Source organism: Andrographis paniculata, unplaced genomic scaffold, assembly GCF_009805555.1.
Source record: "Andrographis paniculata isolate CXL003 unplaced genomic scaffold, ASM980555v1 Contig12END, whole genome shotgun sequence".
NCBI lineage: Eukaryota > Viridiplantae > Streptophyta > Magnoliopsida > Lamiales > Acanthaceae > Andrographis > Andrographis paniculata.
This window is the reverse complement of record NW_026137402.1, coordinates 4942186-4958657: the sequence shown is the minus strand read 5'-3', so window position 1 is coordinate 4958657 and position 16472 is coordinate 4942186. Positions and strand designations below refer to the sequence as shown.

The 16472-nt window shown below is 30.6% G+C and overlaps 2 protein-coding genes across 2 annotated transcripts; one reads left to right on the top strand and one right to left on the bottom strand.

Moving 5' to 3' along the window:
- Window positions 1-1225: 1225 nt before the first annotated feature.
- On the top strand, window positions 1226-4514 carry LOC127254561 (heat shock 70 kDa protein, mitochondrial-like). Its single transcript, XM_051279730.1, has 6 exons — window positions 1226-1446; window positions 2082-2149; window positions 2216-2294; window positions 2367-2933; window positions 3010-3630; window positions 3704-4514. The coding sequence occupies exons 1-6, from the start codon at window positions 1372-1374 to the stop codon at window positions 4328-4330; spliced, it is 2037 nt and encodes a 678-aa protein (XP_051135687.1). The 5' UTR covers window positions 1226-1371; the 3' UTR covers window positions 4331-4514.
- A 450-nt stretch (window positions 4515-4964) lies between these two features.
- LOC127253396 (oligopeptide transporter 4-like) lies at window positions 4965-14533 on the bottom strand. The gene is made up of 5 exons (XM_051277974.1): window positions 13774-14533; window positions 10272-10369; window positions 6912-7728; window positions 6645-6827; window positions 4965-5733 (listed from the first exon to the last, which is right to left on the bottom strand). The coding sequence occupies exons 1-5, from the start codon at window positions 14329-14331 to the stop codon at window positions 5119-5121; spliced, it is 2271 nt and encodes a 756-aa protein (XP_051133931.1). The 5' UTR covers window positions 14332-14533; the 3' UTR covers window positions 4965-5118.
- Window positions 14534-16472: the final 1939 nt, after the last annotated feature.

The following is a 16472-nucleotide window of genomic DNA, read 5'->3' as shown; positions in this document are numbered from 1 at the left end:
GTGACTGCCAGTCCGCTGTGCCACCACCAGCTACAGTTACCTATCAGTTATAATACACTTGAACTACCGGTGTGTTTGATTTTGTTTTATCTGTAAAATTTTAAATTTAAATACTTTATATATATATATATATATTTATTAAATTGATATTTTAAGTATAAATTAATTATTAATATAATATAAAATAAAATAATAAATATATAATTTAATATTTTTGAATAAATTGTACCGGCAATTTTTACACATTACATTATTTTGGATTATATAACTTTTTTTTTATATAACGTTAGAATCTAACTACCCGAAAATGATGCAGTGAAAACTCCTGGTAAACCCAATACGTTGTCATCCTTGTGTAGAGGCCATATTAATTCGAATTATCTATGAAGGGACTTATTTATCTATTTGGACTTCTTCAATATTTGTCAAAAACTTTCATTTATATATATTACTATTTTAATTGATTCATTTGTTACCTTTATAAAAACTTTAAATAAATTTTGCACTTTATAAATATTATGAATAGACAAATTAGAAGTAATATTCACAAATATATTTGTGATTATGAACAAACAAAATATCATATTATGTGTGTTGATTTAAATCAAATCAACGCACATAAGAAGTTCTATTCAAATATAAATGTTGTTGCTTTCTTAAAAGTAATGGATGATCCAATAATAGTGGTGAACTCGTGATTACGAAATTATAGATTTAAACTCAAGTTGATAACAATAATAATTAATTTATGCATAATTCATATAGATTAATTATATAAAAATTTGTAAATTTTGAATATACTATAAAATTATTTATTTAAAAGCCACAAAAATATATTTCTTTGGTTCAAAATTTTAAATTTTTGTTATTTGAATTATGCATTTCACAAAAAAAAATACACATTTTATATAATATCTCATTGTATATTATTTTAATATAAATTGAAAGCGTAATTATTTTCAAATCCATCTAAAAGAAACATTAACCAAAAATGTAATCATTGATCCATCCTACTAAATTTAAGAAAATATTTTATATTGAAATATCGTGGCGGTAGTATCCATTCGATAACGGCGGCGAATTGTCACATTATAAAAATAAATAAATAAATAAATAGAGCCTGTAAAATATAAACCTAACTTGGGGAACAATCCACCAATAAACTATTTTCGATACGTATATTATTCTGACCGATCAAGCTGTTGACACGCCGTTTTATTTTATTCTTTCTTTCATATATTTATTATCGGATGTCATTTGCTTTGCTCTCCCTTCCCTTCCTTTCTTCCTTCTCTCTACTACTTAAACCCTAAACCCCTAAACCTTCAAATCCACCACCAAGCACCGAATTGAAGAGCATTTAATCGATAAATGGCGACCTCTGTTCTTCTCCGATCGCTCCGTCGCCGCGAAGTTTCTTCCGCCCCTGTTTCAGCTTTCAAAACTGTACTTCTCTTTCCCGAGCTTCTGCATAATATTTCAATTATGATGTTGTTTTATGCGATTTGGTGTCTATTCTGCACATTTGGGTTTCCGCATGAGCTTCGCTGATGTTGTTCTTAAGTAACAACCGGTTACCCGATTGATTGTGTGACTGGGATTTGCTGTCGCATTTTTTTTCCTTCAAAATCCCGAGAGTTCTAATAACAGAGGAGAATGGATCCAATTGAATCGTTTCTCTTTTATCGCGTTTCCGTTGCTGTTATGCATTTGATCTGATTTAATATTTTTTAAATTACTGTTATTAATATATTGCAATGGATTATGGTATGGTCTTTGGTGTATCTATTGAAAGCAGATCGTTATTTCTTACTTATGTTCATTTTTGTTATGTTACAGCATCCCTGGACTTATAGTTTTTATATTCCTTTCTCGTTTTTGCTTTGGATGAGGAGAATAAGATGCACTGTCTTAAGTACTTCAATCATTTCTGTAAAGTTTTCCCAATCCTTAGAAACACTTCTAGAATATGGATAAAGATTAGCGGTCTTTGCGTGTGAATGATTCTTGAGCATTTGTAATTTAATTCTATTGAAATGCTTATATTCTGCTGCTTGTGCTATACTTTATGTGATGTTTAGATAACTGGAAGCAATAAACCATCATGGGTTTTGGGAAACAAGTGGCCAGGCCTTGCAAGGCCATTCAGGTATATATTTTCGATAAATTGCTAAGTTATAAGCGAAGTTTTGACTGTAATCTTAACATGGTGCAGCACTAAGCCAGCTGGAAATGATGTGATTGGTATAGACTTGGGCACTACGAACTCGTGTGTTTCGGTTATGGAGGGGAAGGTAATGTACCAATGTTTACCTTACACTTCTCGTTCCATTTGTTTTACTAACGAAGAAATGACTCTGTTTCAGAATCCGAAAGTTATTGAGAACTCCGAGGGTGCTAGAACAACTCCATCGGTAGTTGCTTTCAACCAAAAAGGAGAGCTCCTGGTCGGGACGCCAGCAAAGCGACAAGCTGTCACAAATCCAACTAACACACTTTTCGGAACCAAACGCCTGATTGGTAGACGCTTTGATGATCCTCAGACTCAGAAGGAAATGAATATGGTTCCATACAAAATTGTCCGGGCTCCTAATGGTGATGCTTGGGTTGAAATTAATGGACAGCAGTACTCCCCAAGTCAAATTGGTGCTTTTGTTTTGACAAAGATGAAGGAAACTGCTGAGTCTTACCTTGGAAAGTCGGTAAGCCAGGCTGTGATCACAGTTCCAGCTTATTTTAACGATGCCCAGAGGCAGGCCACCAAAGATGCTGGAAGAATAGCAGGCCTGGATGTACAAAGAATTATTAATGAACCCACAGCTGCTGCGCTTTCTTACGGTTTGAACAACAAAGAGGGTCTCGTTGCAGTTTTTGACCTAGGAGGTGGAACTTTCGATGTCTCTATATTGGAAATATCAAATGGTGTTTTTGAGGTATGCTGTACTGCAGAGTGATTCACATTTTACACAATTTTGTTCGTAGTTACTGATCTTTATGCTAACTGAACAGGTGAAAGCCACAAACGGGGACACATTTTTGGGAGGGGAGGATTTCGATAATGCTTTGTTGGAGTTTTTGGTCAGCGAATTTAAGAGAACAGAGAGTATTGATCTGTCAAAGGACAGGCTTGCACTGCAGAGGCTTCGAGAAGCAGCTGAGAAGGCAAAAATAGAGCTTTCGTCGACGTCCCAGACCGAAATCAACTTACCTTTCATCACTGCAGATTCATCAGGGGCGAAGCATCTGAATATTACGTTGACCCGATCAAAGTTCGAGGCTTTGGTGAACCACTTAATCGAGAGGACCAAGGCACCTTGCAAGAGCTGTTTGAAGGATGCCGGGATATCGACTAAGGAAGTAGACGAGGTGCTTCTTGTCGGAGGTATGACCCGCGTTCCGAAAGTTCAGGAAGTAGTTTCTGAAATCTTCAGTAAGTCCCCGAGCAAAGGGGTGAATCCGGATGAGGCAGTTGCAATGGGAGCTGCTATTCAGGGAGGTATACTGCGCGGCGACGTTAAAGAATTGCTTCTTTTAGACGTGACGCCGCTCTCACTTGGGATCGAGACACTCGGAGGTATCTTTACGAGATTGATCAACAGAAACACAACAATACCGACGAAGAAAAGCCAGGTCAGTATTCTACGAACTATTTTCACAGTGATTATGAAAGATTTTCTTACTTGATTGTGGCTTCTTGATTCAGACATTCTCGACGGCTGCTGATAATCAAACTCAAGTTGGTATCAAAGTACTACAAGGAGAGCGCGAAATGGCTGCTGATAACAAACTTCTTGGAGAGTTTGAGCTTGTGGGAATTCCGCCGGCTCCAAGGGGCATGCCGCAGATAGAAGTCACATTCGACATTGATGCTAATGGAATTGTTACAGTCTCTGCAAAGGACAAGGTTGCGGGAAAAGAGCAGCAGATCACAATCCGGTCTTCAGGCGGCTTGTCTGAAGGCGAGATTGAAAAAATGGTGAAGGAGGCCGAGATGCACGCGCAGAAGGACCAAGAGAGAAAGGCGCTGATCGATGTAAGGAACAACGCAGACACCACCATCTACAGCATTGAAAAGAGCTTAAACGAGTACAAGGACAAGGTTCCAACAGAGGTGGTGTCTGAAATTGAGTCTGCAATTTCGGACTTGCGAACTGCAATGGCAGCCGAGAATGTAGATGAGATCAAGGCCAAAATCGATGCGGCGAACAAAGCTGTGTCTAAGATTGGACAACACATGTCTGGCGGCGCCGGCTCTGGTGGGAGTTCCACAGGAGGTTCAGACGGCAGCGAGGCGGCGGCCGAGGCGGAGTACGAGGAGGTAAAGAAGTAGAGTGCATTTGAATTATAGGTAACTTGGTTGGATTACTGAGGTTTTCATATATCGGAAAGCTGTTGTGGGTAGATATTTGTTTTCACACATTCATACTCAATTACTCATTACATGAGTTTTTTTCTCAGCTGTAATAAATCAATCAGTACACAATTGATGATGGTATGCACCTGATTGATCTTCATTATATATGAATTCTGATAAGGGTGGGGTGGGGTGGGGTGGGGTGGGTTGAAGGATAGGATAGGGTTAGAACTGGCAAAAAGTAACAAGTCACAAATTTGATACAAAATAATTGAGTTTTGAAAGGATTTTAACTTTAACTCAATTATGTATACAACTTGATACATAATAATTGGGTTTTTGTCAAAAATTTTATTTCTGACTATATATACTAATTGATACGAATTCGACACGATAATAAATTAGTCTGATTAGAAGAGGTTTAAAATTTGAATTTCATAATCCGATTGTAATATAGTAATATTAATTAATATATTTTTATATATGCAAAATCATTCTAATTTTATTATTAGACTACCTATTAATTTAAATTAATTTCAATCTTAAATAATTTAACATAATTTACTATATGCATAACATTAGTATCTAAACAAAATTAACATATACACAATTCAGCCAAAAATATTAGATTTATACGGATTAATACGAATTCAACATAATAATACGAATTTGAAACGATAATAAACAAATTAGAGTTGAGTGATTTAATCCGATATTCAACTCAATCCGGATCGATTCATTGCCAGCTGTCAAGGCAGGATAAGCTAGTACACCGGACAGTCATCAACCCGAATGCCCTTGGCAGTGGGACACGTGGCGAACTTACAGTGCTCCCCTTGCGTGCCCCACCAATCAACGCTTCTATTCTCCATGCTGAGCGAGAAGTACAGCGCCACCGCCATGAACGCCACGCCGGCGTCCAACGCGGCGGAGAGAATGTAATTATACCTCTGCCACCACCGCTTCCGGTACCGGAAAACGAAGAAGTTAAAAATGGTGCCGGTTAATATCCAGGCGTTGTAATTCAAAGGCGTGGCGGGAGGCATCGCTCCGGTGGCCCCGAAAAGGACGGGAAGATTGATCAACGGAATCCAGGTATGTTTGGGGAAGGCCTTGTGGAAGAGCCAGACAACAATGGGGCCCACAGCACCTCCGAGAAAAAACCAGTTCATGGAGCTGTAGTTCCCTTCGCTTCCGAAGATTCTCCTGGGCCCCACCAGGCCCCATATCACCGACGCGTCGAAGAACACTCGGTCGCCGGGGCACGTCCAGGGGCTGTCCGCCGGGAGAACGTCGTCGTGGCAGATGTTGGCGATGGAGTTCAGCAGCCACCAGGCCACGCTGATGTTCACAGTTCCCGCTATAATTGTCCCTAAGAACTGCGTATATACAGTGACAGGACCCGCCGTAAAATGTTGAAGGAGCGAAATATAGAATTTTTTTTTTTTATGGATTCAATGTTATTTTTTTCAATTTCTTAACCACGTAAAAAACGCAAAAAAAGAGAAATGGGGAAAAGTAAGTGTTTAAGAAAAAAATTCAATAAAACTATATTTTCTCTCTCCCAATTCAAAGTATTATTTTTATCATTTCATCCGTCTCACTCCAAAGTATCACTTTTTTATTTTTAGTAAAAGCAATCATACACCAATATCAAAATACCCATAATTTTTATTTCTTAATCTATTATAAAAATTCGAAAGGTCCATTTGGACCGATGAGTATAAAATGTAATATTTTTTACTAAAATAAAAAGATAGTAAAATTTAAATGTTAAAAGTGTAAATCAACAAATGAGCAAAAATTTTACTCCCTCCGTCACAAAAGAAATGTTTTATTGAGAGTTGACACATGAATTAAGTAGAATGTAAATATGCTCTTACTTTTTTAAGGATTTTAAAGAGTAAATTAGAATAATAATTAAGGATAGTATCAAAAAGTAGAATTAATTTTGTTATAAAGTGGACACCACGGCTACTAAATAAAGAAACAAGACAATTGTTTTGGGACGGATGAAAATAGAAAAACAAAGACAACTCTTTTGGACGAAAGAAATATTATTTTTTATACTGTAAAATAAAAATTAGAGGGAGCAAATTAATAAAAAAAAATATATAATTTTATTATTTTTTATACTAAAAGCAATTTTGGGACTGAGGGGTTAGTTGTTCCTAGCACCTATGTAAGTCCATCCATGCATATGTATATATATATATATATATTTAATTATACTATATTATTATTGGATGGAATCTAAATAAATATTTATTTATTGTGATAAATGTAGTACCTGGACGATGAACATCGATCTGGGAGGGATCTTCATGTAATGACCGAGCTTGAAATCGCTGAGGAAAGAGACTGCCTGGCTCATGCTCATGTAGCCGTACGTTTTGAAGCACACGTTCGCGATTGGTCTTCCCGGATATATCATCCCCATCACATACTCCGTTATTATATTCAGACCAGGCGTCTGCAGATAAATAAATAAATAATATTTATTTAGATATATATATTTATAAGAATTAAATAATTAGAGTAGAGTAGAGTAGAGTACCTGGTTTGTTGTGGCTGTGATGATGCTGATTGGGAGGGTGAAAAGGAAGGCCATGGCGCTGGCAAAGACAAGCCCCCACCAGGGCATCTGAATTTGGTCGTTCAACACAATGCACAAAACTAAGGCAACTGCAAGGGTGAGTCCCAACAGTATGTAAAACCACCACAAGGGTATATCCTTGTATCTCCTCATAAGCCTCGTGTGAACGTCCTCCTTCTCCTTGTACGACGCTACATATCTCCTGTATATTTCCCTGCCATAGAAGCAGCCGACGTGCGTCAGAGTGGACGCGATGGTGGCGAACCCAAAACCATAAGTGAGTGCAAAAAACATGCTGAGATGAATCCGTCCCTGCTGCTCATAGCTCTGCAAATCCAGCTCGAACTTGTGGTTAACAATGGCGGATATGTTGTACTTCTGGCCGTCGGAGGTGAACAAGTGGGAGGAGAAAATGGGGAATTTCTGAGCCCCGAAGAGGTCGAATCCCCAGTAGCAGGCGGGGAGAACAATGTAGATGATGAGGAAGTAGCCTGCGAAGATGTTCATAATGGCGAAGAAGGGGGTGATGAGGGGGCTCATGAGGAAGGAGGCGACGGCGGTCCAGTCTAGGGTTAGGGCGGCGAGGCCGAGGCCCCTCATGCCGGAGCCGATCTGCTGGGCGGTGACGGAGTTAGGGTAGGCCCAGCAGATCCATGAGAGGCTGGTGAGGGTGGAGAAGAGGTAGCCGGGGAGAAGGTACCAGGAGAAGCTGCAGATTAGGACTATCAGGAAGAACTTCGCTCGTGACATTCCTTGCTTGTCCTTTTCGTGCAAGGCCCTGCGGTAATTACAGCACGTTGGTTTTTATGTTACACGATCTAGAAACAAACAATACATAAGGTATAAAATAGACGATACGTGAATTATATTAACAACGATATAAATATAATATATGAACTAAGAACATATAATATTAGGACTTGGGTTAAACAACACAATATAAAGACCAACGAGATCGTCTGTCTCGGACATAATCTTATCCCGCTGTTCCGTTCCATACATACTATGTATGTGGGGATAGGGGATAGAGGATAGAGTTTATTTTTGAGACATGTAATCCCATAGATATATATATATATATATATATATGATGTATATTTAAATTGAATAAGTTAAAAAAGCATACTATTATTGATACGGCGGATTGGAGAAATTAAGATTGTCTATTTTTGTAAGGTGAATATAAATACAAAATGATAAGCTATTGGATCCCACAAAGAGATTAAAAAATATATATATTTTATTAAAAATGTGATAAAAATTAAAAAATAGTTGGAACTATATTTGAAAATTTAGTTATAAATTAAAAAAAAAATAGAGGGATAATATAATAAAAATAATACCCATGTGATCACCAGCCCTAAAAATAAACTCTATTCCTCTATCCCTACATGCATACGTGCGTGTATGTATAAAGTAACATTTTATATATACATATGTGTGTGTATATATATATACAATGTATATATGAGACAGTATGATAAAATTCTATTTTGGACAGACGATCCCGTCCATTAGTTTTGAAAGTGTATTAAAATAAACTTTTAACAATGAATTTTTTAAAAAATAATTAAGTGTAACTTATCATATGTATTCTTTATCATTAAGTCTAACAACTTGTAGTATTAATTTATCAGGATTTTGAATGTATACAATTTTGTAAATAAGATACAATATTTAATATATTATTATTATCATTATTGTTATTATTATTATACTATTTGAGTTACCAAGTAATATATATTTAATTATTATACAATTAAAATAATTTTAAAATTATAATTTAATAAAATATATTTGATATAAATATCATTTTATGAAAAATAATATTATATATTTTATGAATTATAATAATATTTTTATATAAAATTACATAAATCAAAATTTAAAAATTTAAAAGAAAAATATAACAACAAAATATTATAAGTGATTCTATCTAAAAATATTTTTAAAAAATATTGAACTTATTTAGAGTTTGTTTTTTTAGAATTTCAAATTAAAATATTCATTTATGCACTATATTCAACAAAAGTACATTATTTTATCTTTAAAAAAATTATATCAAAATACTATTTCAATAAAAATTTAAATTAAATATTTTATTTCAAATCAATTTTAAAGTACAATTAAATAAACCTTAAACTTGTATATTTGTGCAGCTTTATGGAGATTTTTACTGTGTCGATACAATGCAACACTATCTAAATTCATATATAATTATGTCATTATTATTTATTTAAATTTATTAGCTAAATATTAAATAAATTATAACATTTTGTGCCCGAGATTTATGTGCTAGTTTCATCACCGCCTAGGTACACAACATAAATGCATGCCCTATTTGTTTATTTTTTATATTTGTATTTAATTTGGAGATCTTATATTTTAATATAATTTATATCATTATATATATAATATATCAATATTTTTTAAAAAATGTACTTTGATTTATTTTAATGTAACTGCTTATTCATTTTAAATACATCAAATCAATTTATTCATTTTTTGTTTTTGGTATCCTATTCTAGTCCATCATCATTTTTTACTTACTACACAATCATGAATTATTACAAACTTAGAGATCCAGCAAGCAAACAAACTTTACAAACCCTAAAGTCAAACTTGGAATCCAAACACATGCACGTTGCAGTCAAATTAATTAATTAATTAATTAATTAAATTAAGATTGTAATGAGATGAGTGGACGCAAACATTCTGCTTAAGGGGTAACCCCGCTGTCATGCACGTGACCACCCTATCACATCTAAAATAATAATTATATAGGGCAAGTAGGTGTATAGAAAAAAATAAATAAATAAATTATAAGGCAAGTAGGTAGGTGTGTAGAAAGTGGAATTTTACACAAGTTGACACTAAAGGTGTGTTTTGCTCGGGGGATTTTTGGATTTTGAATTGAGATTTGAATGTTAAAAATTTTGAATTTGAATAGTTGTATAATGTGATATAAATAAGTGTTGATATAATGTTTTAAATTTTAAAATTGATTTTTAGTATAATATAAAAAATAACAATTAGGTGTATAATTTGATATTTTCTTTTGAAAAAAATAAAATAGAATAATATATTTAAAATCTAATTCTCAAACAAAACACATGTGCAACTTGCTTTCTAGGGGGACTGACTAACTGACTATATAGATGTAAATATCATTAAATTAGGGGGTGCAACTGCTATTTTATTTATTTATTTGTATCACACTACAACTATTATTATAAACATGGCATCATATATTATTATTATATATATATATAAAAGAAAAATAAAAAGAAAATAAAAAGGAGAGAATAGAAGAGAACTGACCGGAAGAGGGAGACCTGGACGAGAGTGCCCGGCCACCACATATGGGCAGGCTCCACAACGTACTTCCTTAGGAGTCCAGCCCAACCGTATCCCAGTACCTACCAATCCATATTATTTAGAAATTCTTTATTTTGTATTTTTGAATGGATATTATTTTATATATTTTTTTTTTCAATTAATAAGTATATATTTAATTTTTTTATAAGATTTAAAAAAAATAATATTTTAATTGTTATGGATAATTAAAAATGATATAAAGACAATTTTACCATTAATTTTTTTTTACGTAAAAATAATGATGAGATAATAAATAGTTGTATTTGTAAAAAAAATTGAGTTATTTAATGAAATAATTACTTTAATTTATAATATAAAAATAATATTTTCTTTTAATTATTAATTTTCATACATGGGTAAAAATATATATTTTATATATATTGTATTAACATAGTATTTTTTTAATACTATTTTTATAATTGAATATTATAATACTATATTTTTTAAATAATACTTCCTTCGTCCCACATACTATGTCTATGTTGCCGTTTTTGTCCGTCCCACATTCCATGTCATTTTTTTTTGGAAGATGATTACACACTTTAATCTCATTTTAAAATTTTTAATTTATTTTTTTAATTTTAATTAAACTAATTAGTTATCGTAATATTAATTTATACTTATTTATATTATAGGATAATTATTTTTATAAATATATTTTTAATTATCTACTAATTACACGGTACGTGGGACGGGGGGAATAGTATTTATTTGCTTTCACTGGAAGACTTTATTCACCTAATACTATTTTGTAATTATTATTTTTTAAAAAATAATAAATAATACAAAATATTTTTTTTTATAAAAATCAAAAAGCTAAAAAAAATATAATAATAATCATAAAACAATATTCAATTTAAAATAATATATTTTTATATTTTTGAAACAATTTCTCCCACTAACACCAAAAATCAATTCATCTACAAATTTTTAGGTGAACGGGAGTCTTTTATTTTTCACATATTTTTTGATATTTGAGGTTTTGAGTTTTCACTTAAAAATAAATATATATTATAGAAAATTGGATTTGAAGGAATTATTTAATAAATATTATTTGAATATTTTTAAAATTATATTTCAATAATATAAAATATGAATATTATTTTATAAAAAAATAGTATTATATATAATTAATATAAATTAATATTATAAAATTGTTGAATTTAAAATTATATGAATATATTTATTTATTAAAGATAAAAAGATAAAATTTAAAAAATATATATTTACTACATATAAGTAATATTTGAAAAAAAAGAAGAAGAAGAGTACACTATAAACTTAAATTCAACTGGAAACAAAAGATATCTCTACCTACTTTTCACACTAAAACAGATAACCTAGGAAAAACTTATAAAAATATCGTAGGTTTGAACTTTAAATAAAATTTAATACTATTTCGTCTATATTGTTTTCAATGAAAATAATATTTTACAAAAATAAGATTAAAATATTAAATAATATTTAAAACAAAGTAAAATAAAAAAATCAAAAAAATCCTTAAATTTCGAGTTTTAATTTGAATATAATAATTTATACTTTCGACGTTTCCTAACAAACTATCAATTTTTTCAATTTAGTTCGTCTCACAACAAAGTATCTATTTCTTTTTTTAGTAACCGTTCTATCTACCTAACATTACAAATATCCTTACAACTTATAATATATTACACAAATGTCATTACCTTTATATCACACGTACTAATAAGGTTATTTCAGTTATTTCTATTTTATTCTTACTATATTCAATTATAATATTAATATTAACATATCTAAAACTACATGCAAAAAAAAAATGAATATTTATTTTTGGGACGGATTCATTTGCTTCTAGGACGGAGGGAGTATAAAAAATTATTTTTATACAAAAATTGTGAAAATTGTATCTTAAAAAATTATGGAAACCAAACTCTAAAAAGTATATCCAATAAGTTTGGAGTAGCAATAATATTAATTATTGGAGTAAAATAATCTACCTAGGATTCCATTCTATCTCTTTAAATTTTAATAAAATTAAAAATAAAACAGTGCCATTTACCTGTAGTTAAAGTCAGCAGGATGTTAATGTTTTGTTTCTATTATTTGCCAATGATAGCGTAGTTTCAATTTTTCTTATTTATTTACTTTTTTGGGATATAGTAATATAATACTCCCTTTCGTCCCAAACAAGGTGCAATATTTATTTTTGATACGAGTTTTTAGATGGGTAGTATTAAGTATGATAATTTAGAAATTAGGTGATGTGATGGAGAGAGAAATATATATTTTATTTTTTTATTTTCTATGATGCGAGGGGATAAAGTGTGAGGTAGAAATTAAGTATAATTAATTATTTTCTATTTTGAAAATATTGTAGAATGTTTGGAACATACCAAAAAGAAAATATTGTAGGATATTTAAGACGCAGGGAGTACTTATGAGGATTACATTTAAAAATTATTGAATTTATTTACTTGGAAATCGGGAAATTTAATAATAAGAACTTGAAAGTAATATTTTAGTAAAAAATAAAAATATTTTTACAGAAAATTATAAAATTATATTGTTGAAAAATAAAATTGAATTTCAAGTAGACAAAGTCATACTTTAGTAAAGCATGTATTTTTGTAAATAATAAAACTACATGTAACATCAATGAAAATAATCTTTTTATTTATATATAATTAATAAATAATTAAATATTTGGTTTAAGTAAATATATGTTAAATATAATACTTTGTATATATAAAAAAATACATGTTTTAATGTATAATATTTTCAATAATAAAAAAAAATAAGTACATAATAAATAATTCAATCTACACAAATATCTTTTCATAGCTAATAATTTTTTAAAAAACATAATTTCAAACACAAGGGAGCCTTTTTACTTTTTTGAAAATACTATTGTTATTTTAAATGTGTAAGCAAATAGAGACTCTATTTATTTACCAGATCTATATTCTACTAATTAATAAAATATTTCTTAATTTATTATCAAATCTCAGATGACTTTTTACATTTGAGACCGGAGGGTGTAAAATTATAAATTTATATTCCTTCTATCTCGAAATAGTTGTCTTATTTTTTCATTTTCGTTTATTTCAAAATAATTGTCTCATTTTTTTTTATTTAGTAACCGTGGTCTTTACTTTATAACAAAATTATTACTACTTTTTCAAACTATCCATAATTATTACTTTAATATACCATTTAAAATCTTTCAAAAATAAAGATATTTTAATCTTTTACATTCTATTTTATACTTACTTTTAATTAAATATTATTATTTCTTAATTACGGTGCGAACACCATATGAGAGATCTTTTTGGAGAGGGAGGGAGTATAATTATTTTATCTTATAATATTTTAAATTTAAAAGCTCATTATAAAATGTTTTAAAATAAATATTTAAGTTAATATTTAAAAATATATATATATTTATAAAAAAGTAATTTTTAATTACCTGGGTGGTAACGATGAGCAACCATCCAGCCAAGAACGAAATACTCCTCCCGTAAAAGGCCTTCACAATAGTAACTATTCCGACGGCATAGGCCGACCCGTTTCCGAAAGCACTACCCGCATTCGCGAATATGGATATCAGCACGTGCTCCTTCATGTTAAACGGGCCCGGGTTCAAGCTAAACTCTCCCCACGACCCTATCCGGAATTTCCGCCGGGGCAGCACCGCCGCCAGGAAGTGGCCGATGGGTAGGGTCGCGACCTGAACTGTGATCTGGGTTATCACTAAGGGCTCCGTACGGTAGGCGAAGAATTGGTTGAGGAAAGAGAGCAGTGCGCAGGAGAGGAGCCCCAAGAACCACATCCGGAAAGTCCATACGGGCAGGGTCGGGTCGTCCGTATTCGTCACCGTCAGCCGGACTTCTTCAATCGGCGATTCGTCTTCTTCTTCTTCTTCTTCTTCTTCTTTATCTTTTTCTTCTACTTTCTCTTTTGAATTGTGATTAATTTTGCTGCCATTAACATAATCTCTTGCATTCATTTCTTCTTCACTTTCCATTTTTTGGCTAGGAAGATAGAAAATCAACAGAGGTTTGTTTTTTTTTTTTCTTTTGGATTATGTATTGGTTTCTTCACATCTTTGGTTGTTTATTTATGGTGTGGCTGGCCAATCTTTGTATTGTTTAATGAAGGGAATGATTATTGTTTTGTTTTGTTGCGGTGGGGATGGGAAATTAATTAAATTGGAATTGGGGATGGGATTGGATAATATAGTGAAGTACAGGGGGTGACAGCCTCATGTTCTTGTAAGTCTACAATGGGTTTTTATATATTTCTAATTTGTAATTTTGTAGTATTGATTTGTGTACAGAAGAAATTAAGAATTCAATTATTTTAAATTTTATCACATGGGGATGGCTGCAATTAAGGGTGTGGAGGCTCACCTTTAATAATGAGGTACCTCTATTTAGTTTAAATTAATACCACTATTATATATCTCGATTCAGTTACAGTGTTAAATTAATTCAATATTGTACTGATTTTTTTTTTTTTTTAATTTTTAATAGTATTCATCAAGAATTCAGAAGATATTATCAAAAGTTCATATATCATACTCATTCTTCTTCTGTTTCGCTACAACAGTTTTGTTTTTGTTTATTATTTTTTGTTTGTTCCAAAATAATAGTCTCATTTCTATAAATAATCATATCAACATAAAACTATTCATACATTTTCATTATTATTACATAATTGATATTACTTTTTACACTAATATATTCACAAGGATAAAAAAAGTCATTTATCCTTACTTTTTACCGACTACAAATATAATATCAATATTCTTTAAATCTCATGTCCAACAAAACAATACTATACTTTTGGAACGAATGAAGTATTATTTATATTAATATAATATAAGAACGAAAAACACACCCCACTTTATTAAAAAAAAATTGAAGAAAAAATACATGATATATTTTTATAGAGTACATAACATACTCACAACACTGTAATTATTTTCCAAATAATGTCAATTCAAAAAATCACTAAAGAATCAATCAAAATTTCAAAAAGTACCGATTAAAGACTTAGAAAACACACGCTTGAAATATAGCATATACTCATATTTCACAGAGCATGTGTTATCCGACTCTTGATCAATGCTTTTTGGAGTCTTCATCCTATTGAATTGGTCAATACTAAATTCAATATAAAAACATATCTTACAGAATTGGTTTAATGTAAAGAATAAAATAGAACATGTTGTCAATACACTTCGGTTTTTGTTTGACAAGTTGAATTTGAAGATACATGGGTAATATTAGAATTTATAAAAATTAATATATATACATTAACAATATATATATATATATAATATGTATTTTTTTTTTAATTTTTATGTACTCTCAAAAATACAAATCAAATAAACTCTATGTTGCTTAAGAGAATAACTCTAGAAATTGGTTAAATATTGAAATATTAGAATTTAGTTGTATTTTTTATTTTATGCTTGTGTTCCTTTGATTCACAGTTTCTCAAACCTATTGTGGAAATACCGTGGACAACAAATTTGGTGTCAAACCAGACCTTCGCACAATTTCTGAAATTAATGTAGGGTATGTTTGTTTGGGTTTTTGGATTTTAGAGGGAGATTTGAATAGTAAGAAATTTAATATTTTTAATATAATTTATCTATATATATATGCCGAATATTTTGAACTATTATTATGAGTAATGTGTATCTATTTGTTTTTTACACGTGAATTTTATATATTTTATAAGTAATAATATAATAAAAAGATAAAAAAATATAATTTTATTTTTAAAATTATTAATCTTTTAATTTCATTATTTGTAATACTTTTTAAAATATAGTAATATTTTTTTATTAAAAAAAAATTCTATCACTAAAAAAAGATAAAGAATGCATATTAATTTTTTATTATTTTTAAATTTCCAAAAATATCCGCTTGATATGCGGGGATGTCATGTCGGTACGTGTATTTATTTGACTGATGATGATGATGATGATGATGATTGGATTCTTGCATGAAGTCAGCTAGAGGGTATGGATCATTAAATCCACTTTTAACTTATTGAGAATAATAATAATAATAATAATAATAATAATAATAATAATAATAGGTACGCCTTATAGTGTGTGTGCATATATTTAATTAAATACTCTAGTATTTGTTT

Bases quoted from the DNA above. Each gene is read 5' to 3' on its own strand.
- LOC127254561 (XM_051279730.1), top strand. From the start codon at position 1,372: ATGGCGACCTCTGTTCTTCTCCGATCGCTCCGTCGCCGCGAAGTTTCT. The intron at 1,447-2,081 runs GTACTTCTCTTT...TGTGATGTTTAG, and splicing joins CTGTTTCAGCTTTCAAAACT to ATAACTGGAAGCAATAAACC. The intron at 2,150-2,215 runs GTATATATTTTC...AACATGGTGCAG, and splicing joins GGCCTTGCAAGGCCATTCAG to CACTAAGCCAGCTGGAAATG.
- LOC127253396 (XM_051277974.1), bottom strand. From the start codon at position 14,331: ATGGAAAGTGAAGAAGAAATGAATGCAAGAGATTATGTTAATGGCAGC. The intron at 6,828-6,911 runs GTACTCTACTCT...ATTTATCTGCAG, and splicing joins TCACAGCCACAACAAACCAG to ACGCCTGGTCTGAATATAAT. The intron at 5,734-6,644 runs GTACTACATTTA...GTATATACGCAG, and splicing joins GATCGATGTTCATCGTCCAG to TTCTTAGGGACAATTATAGC.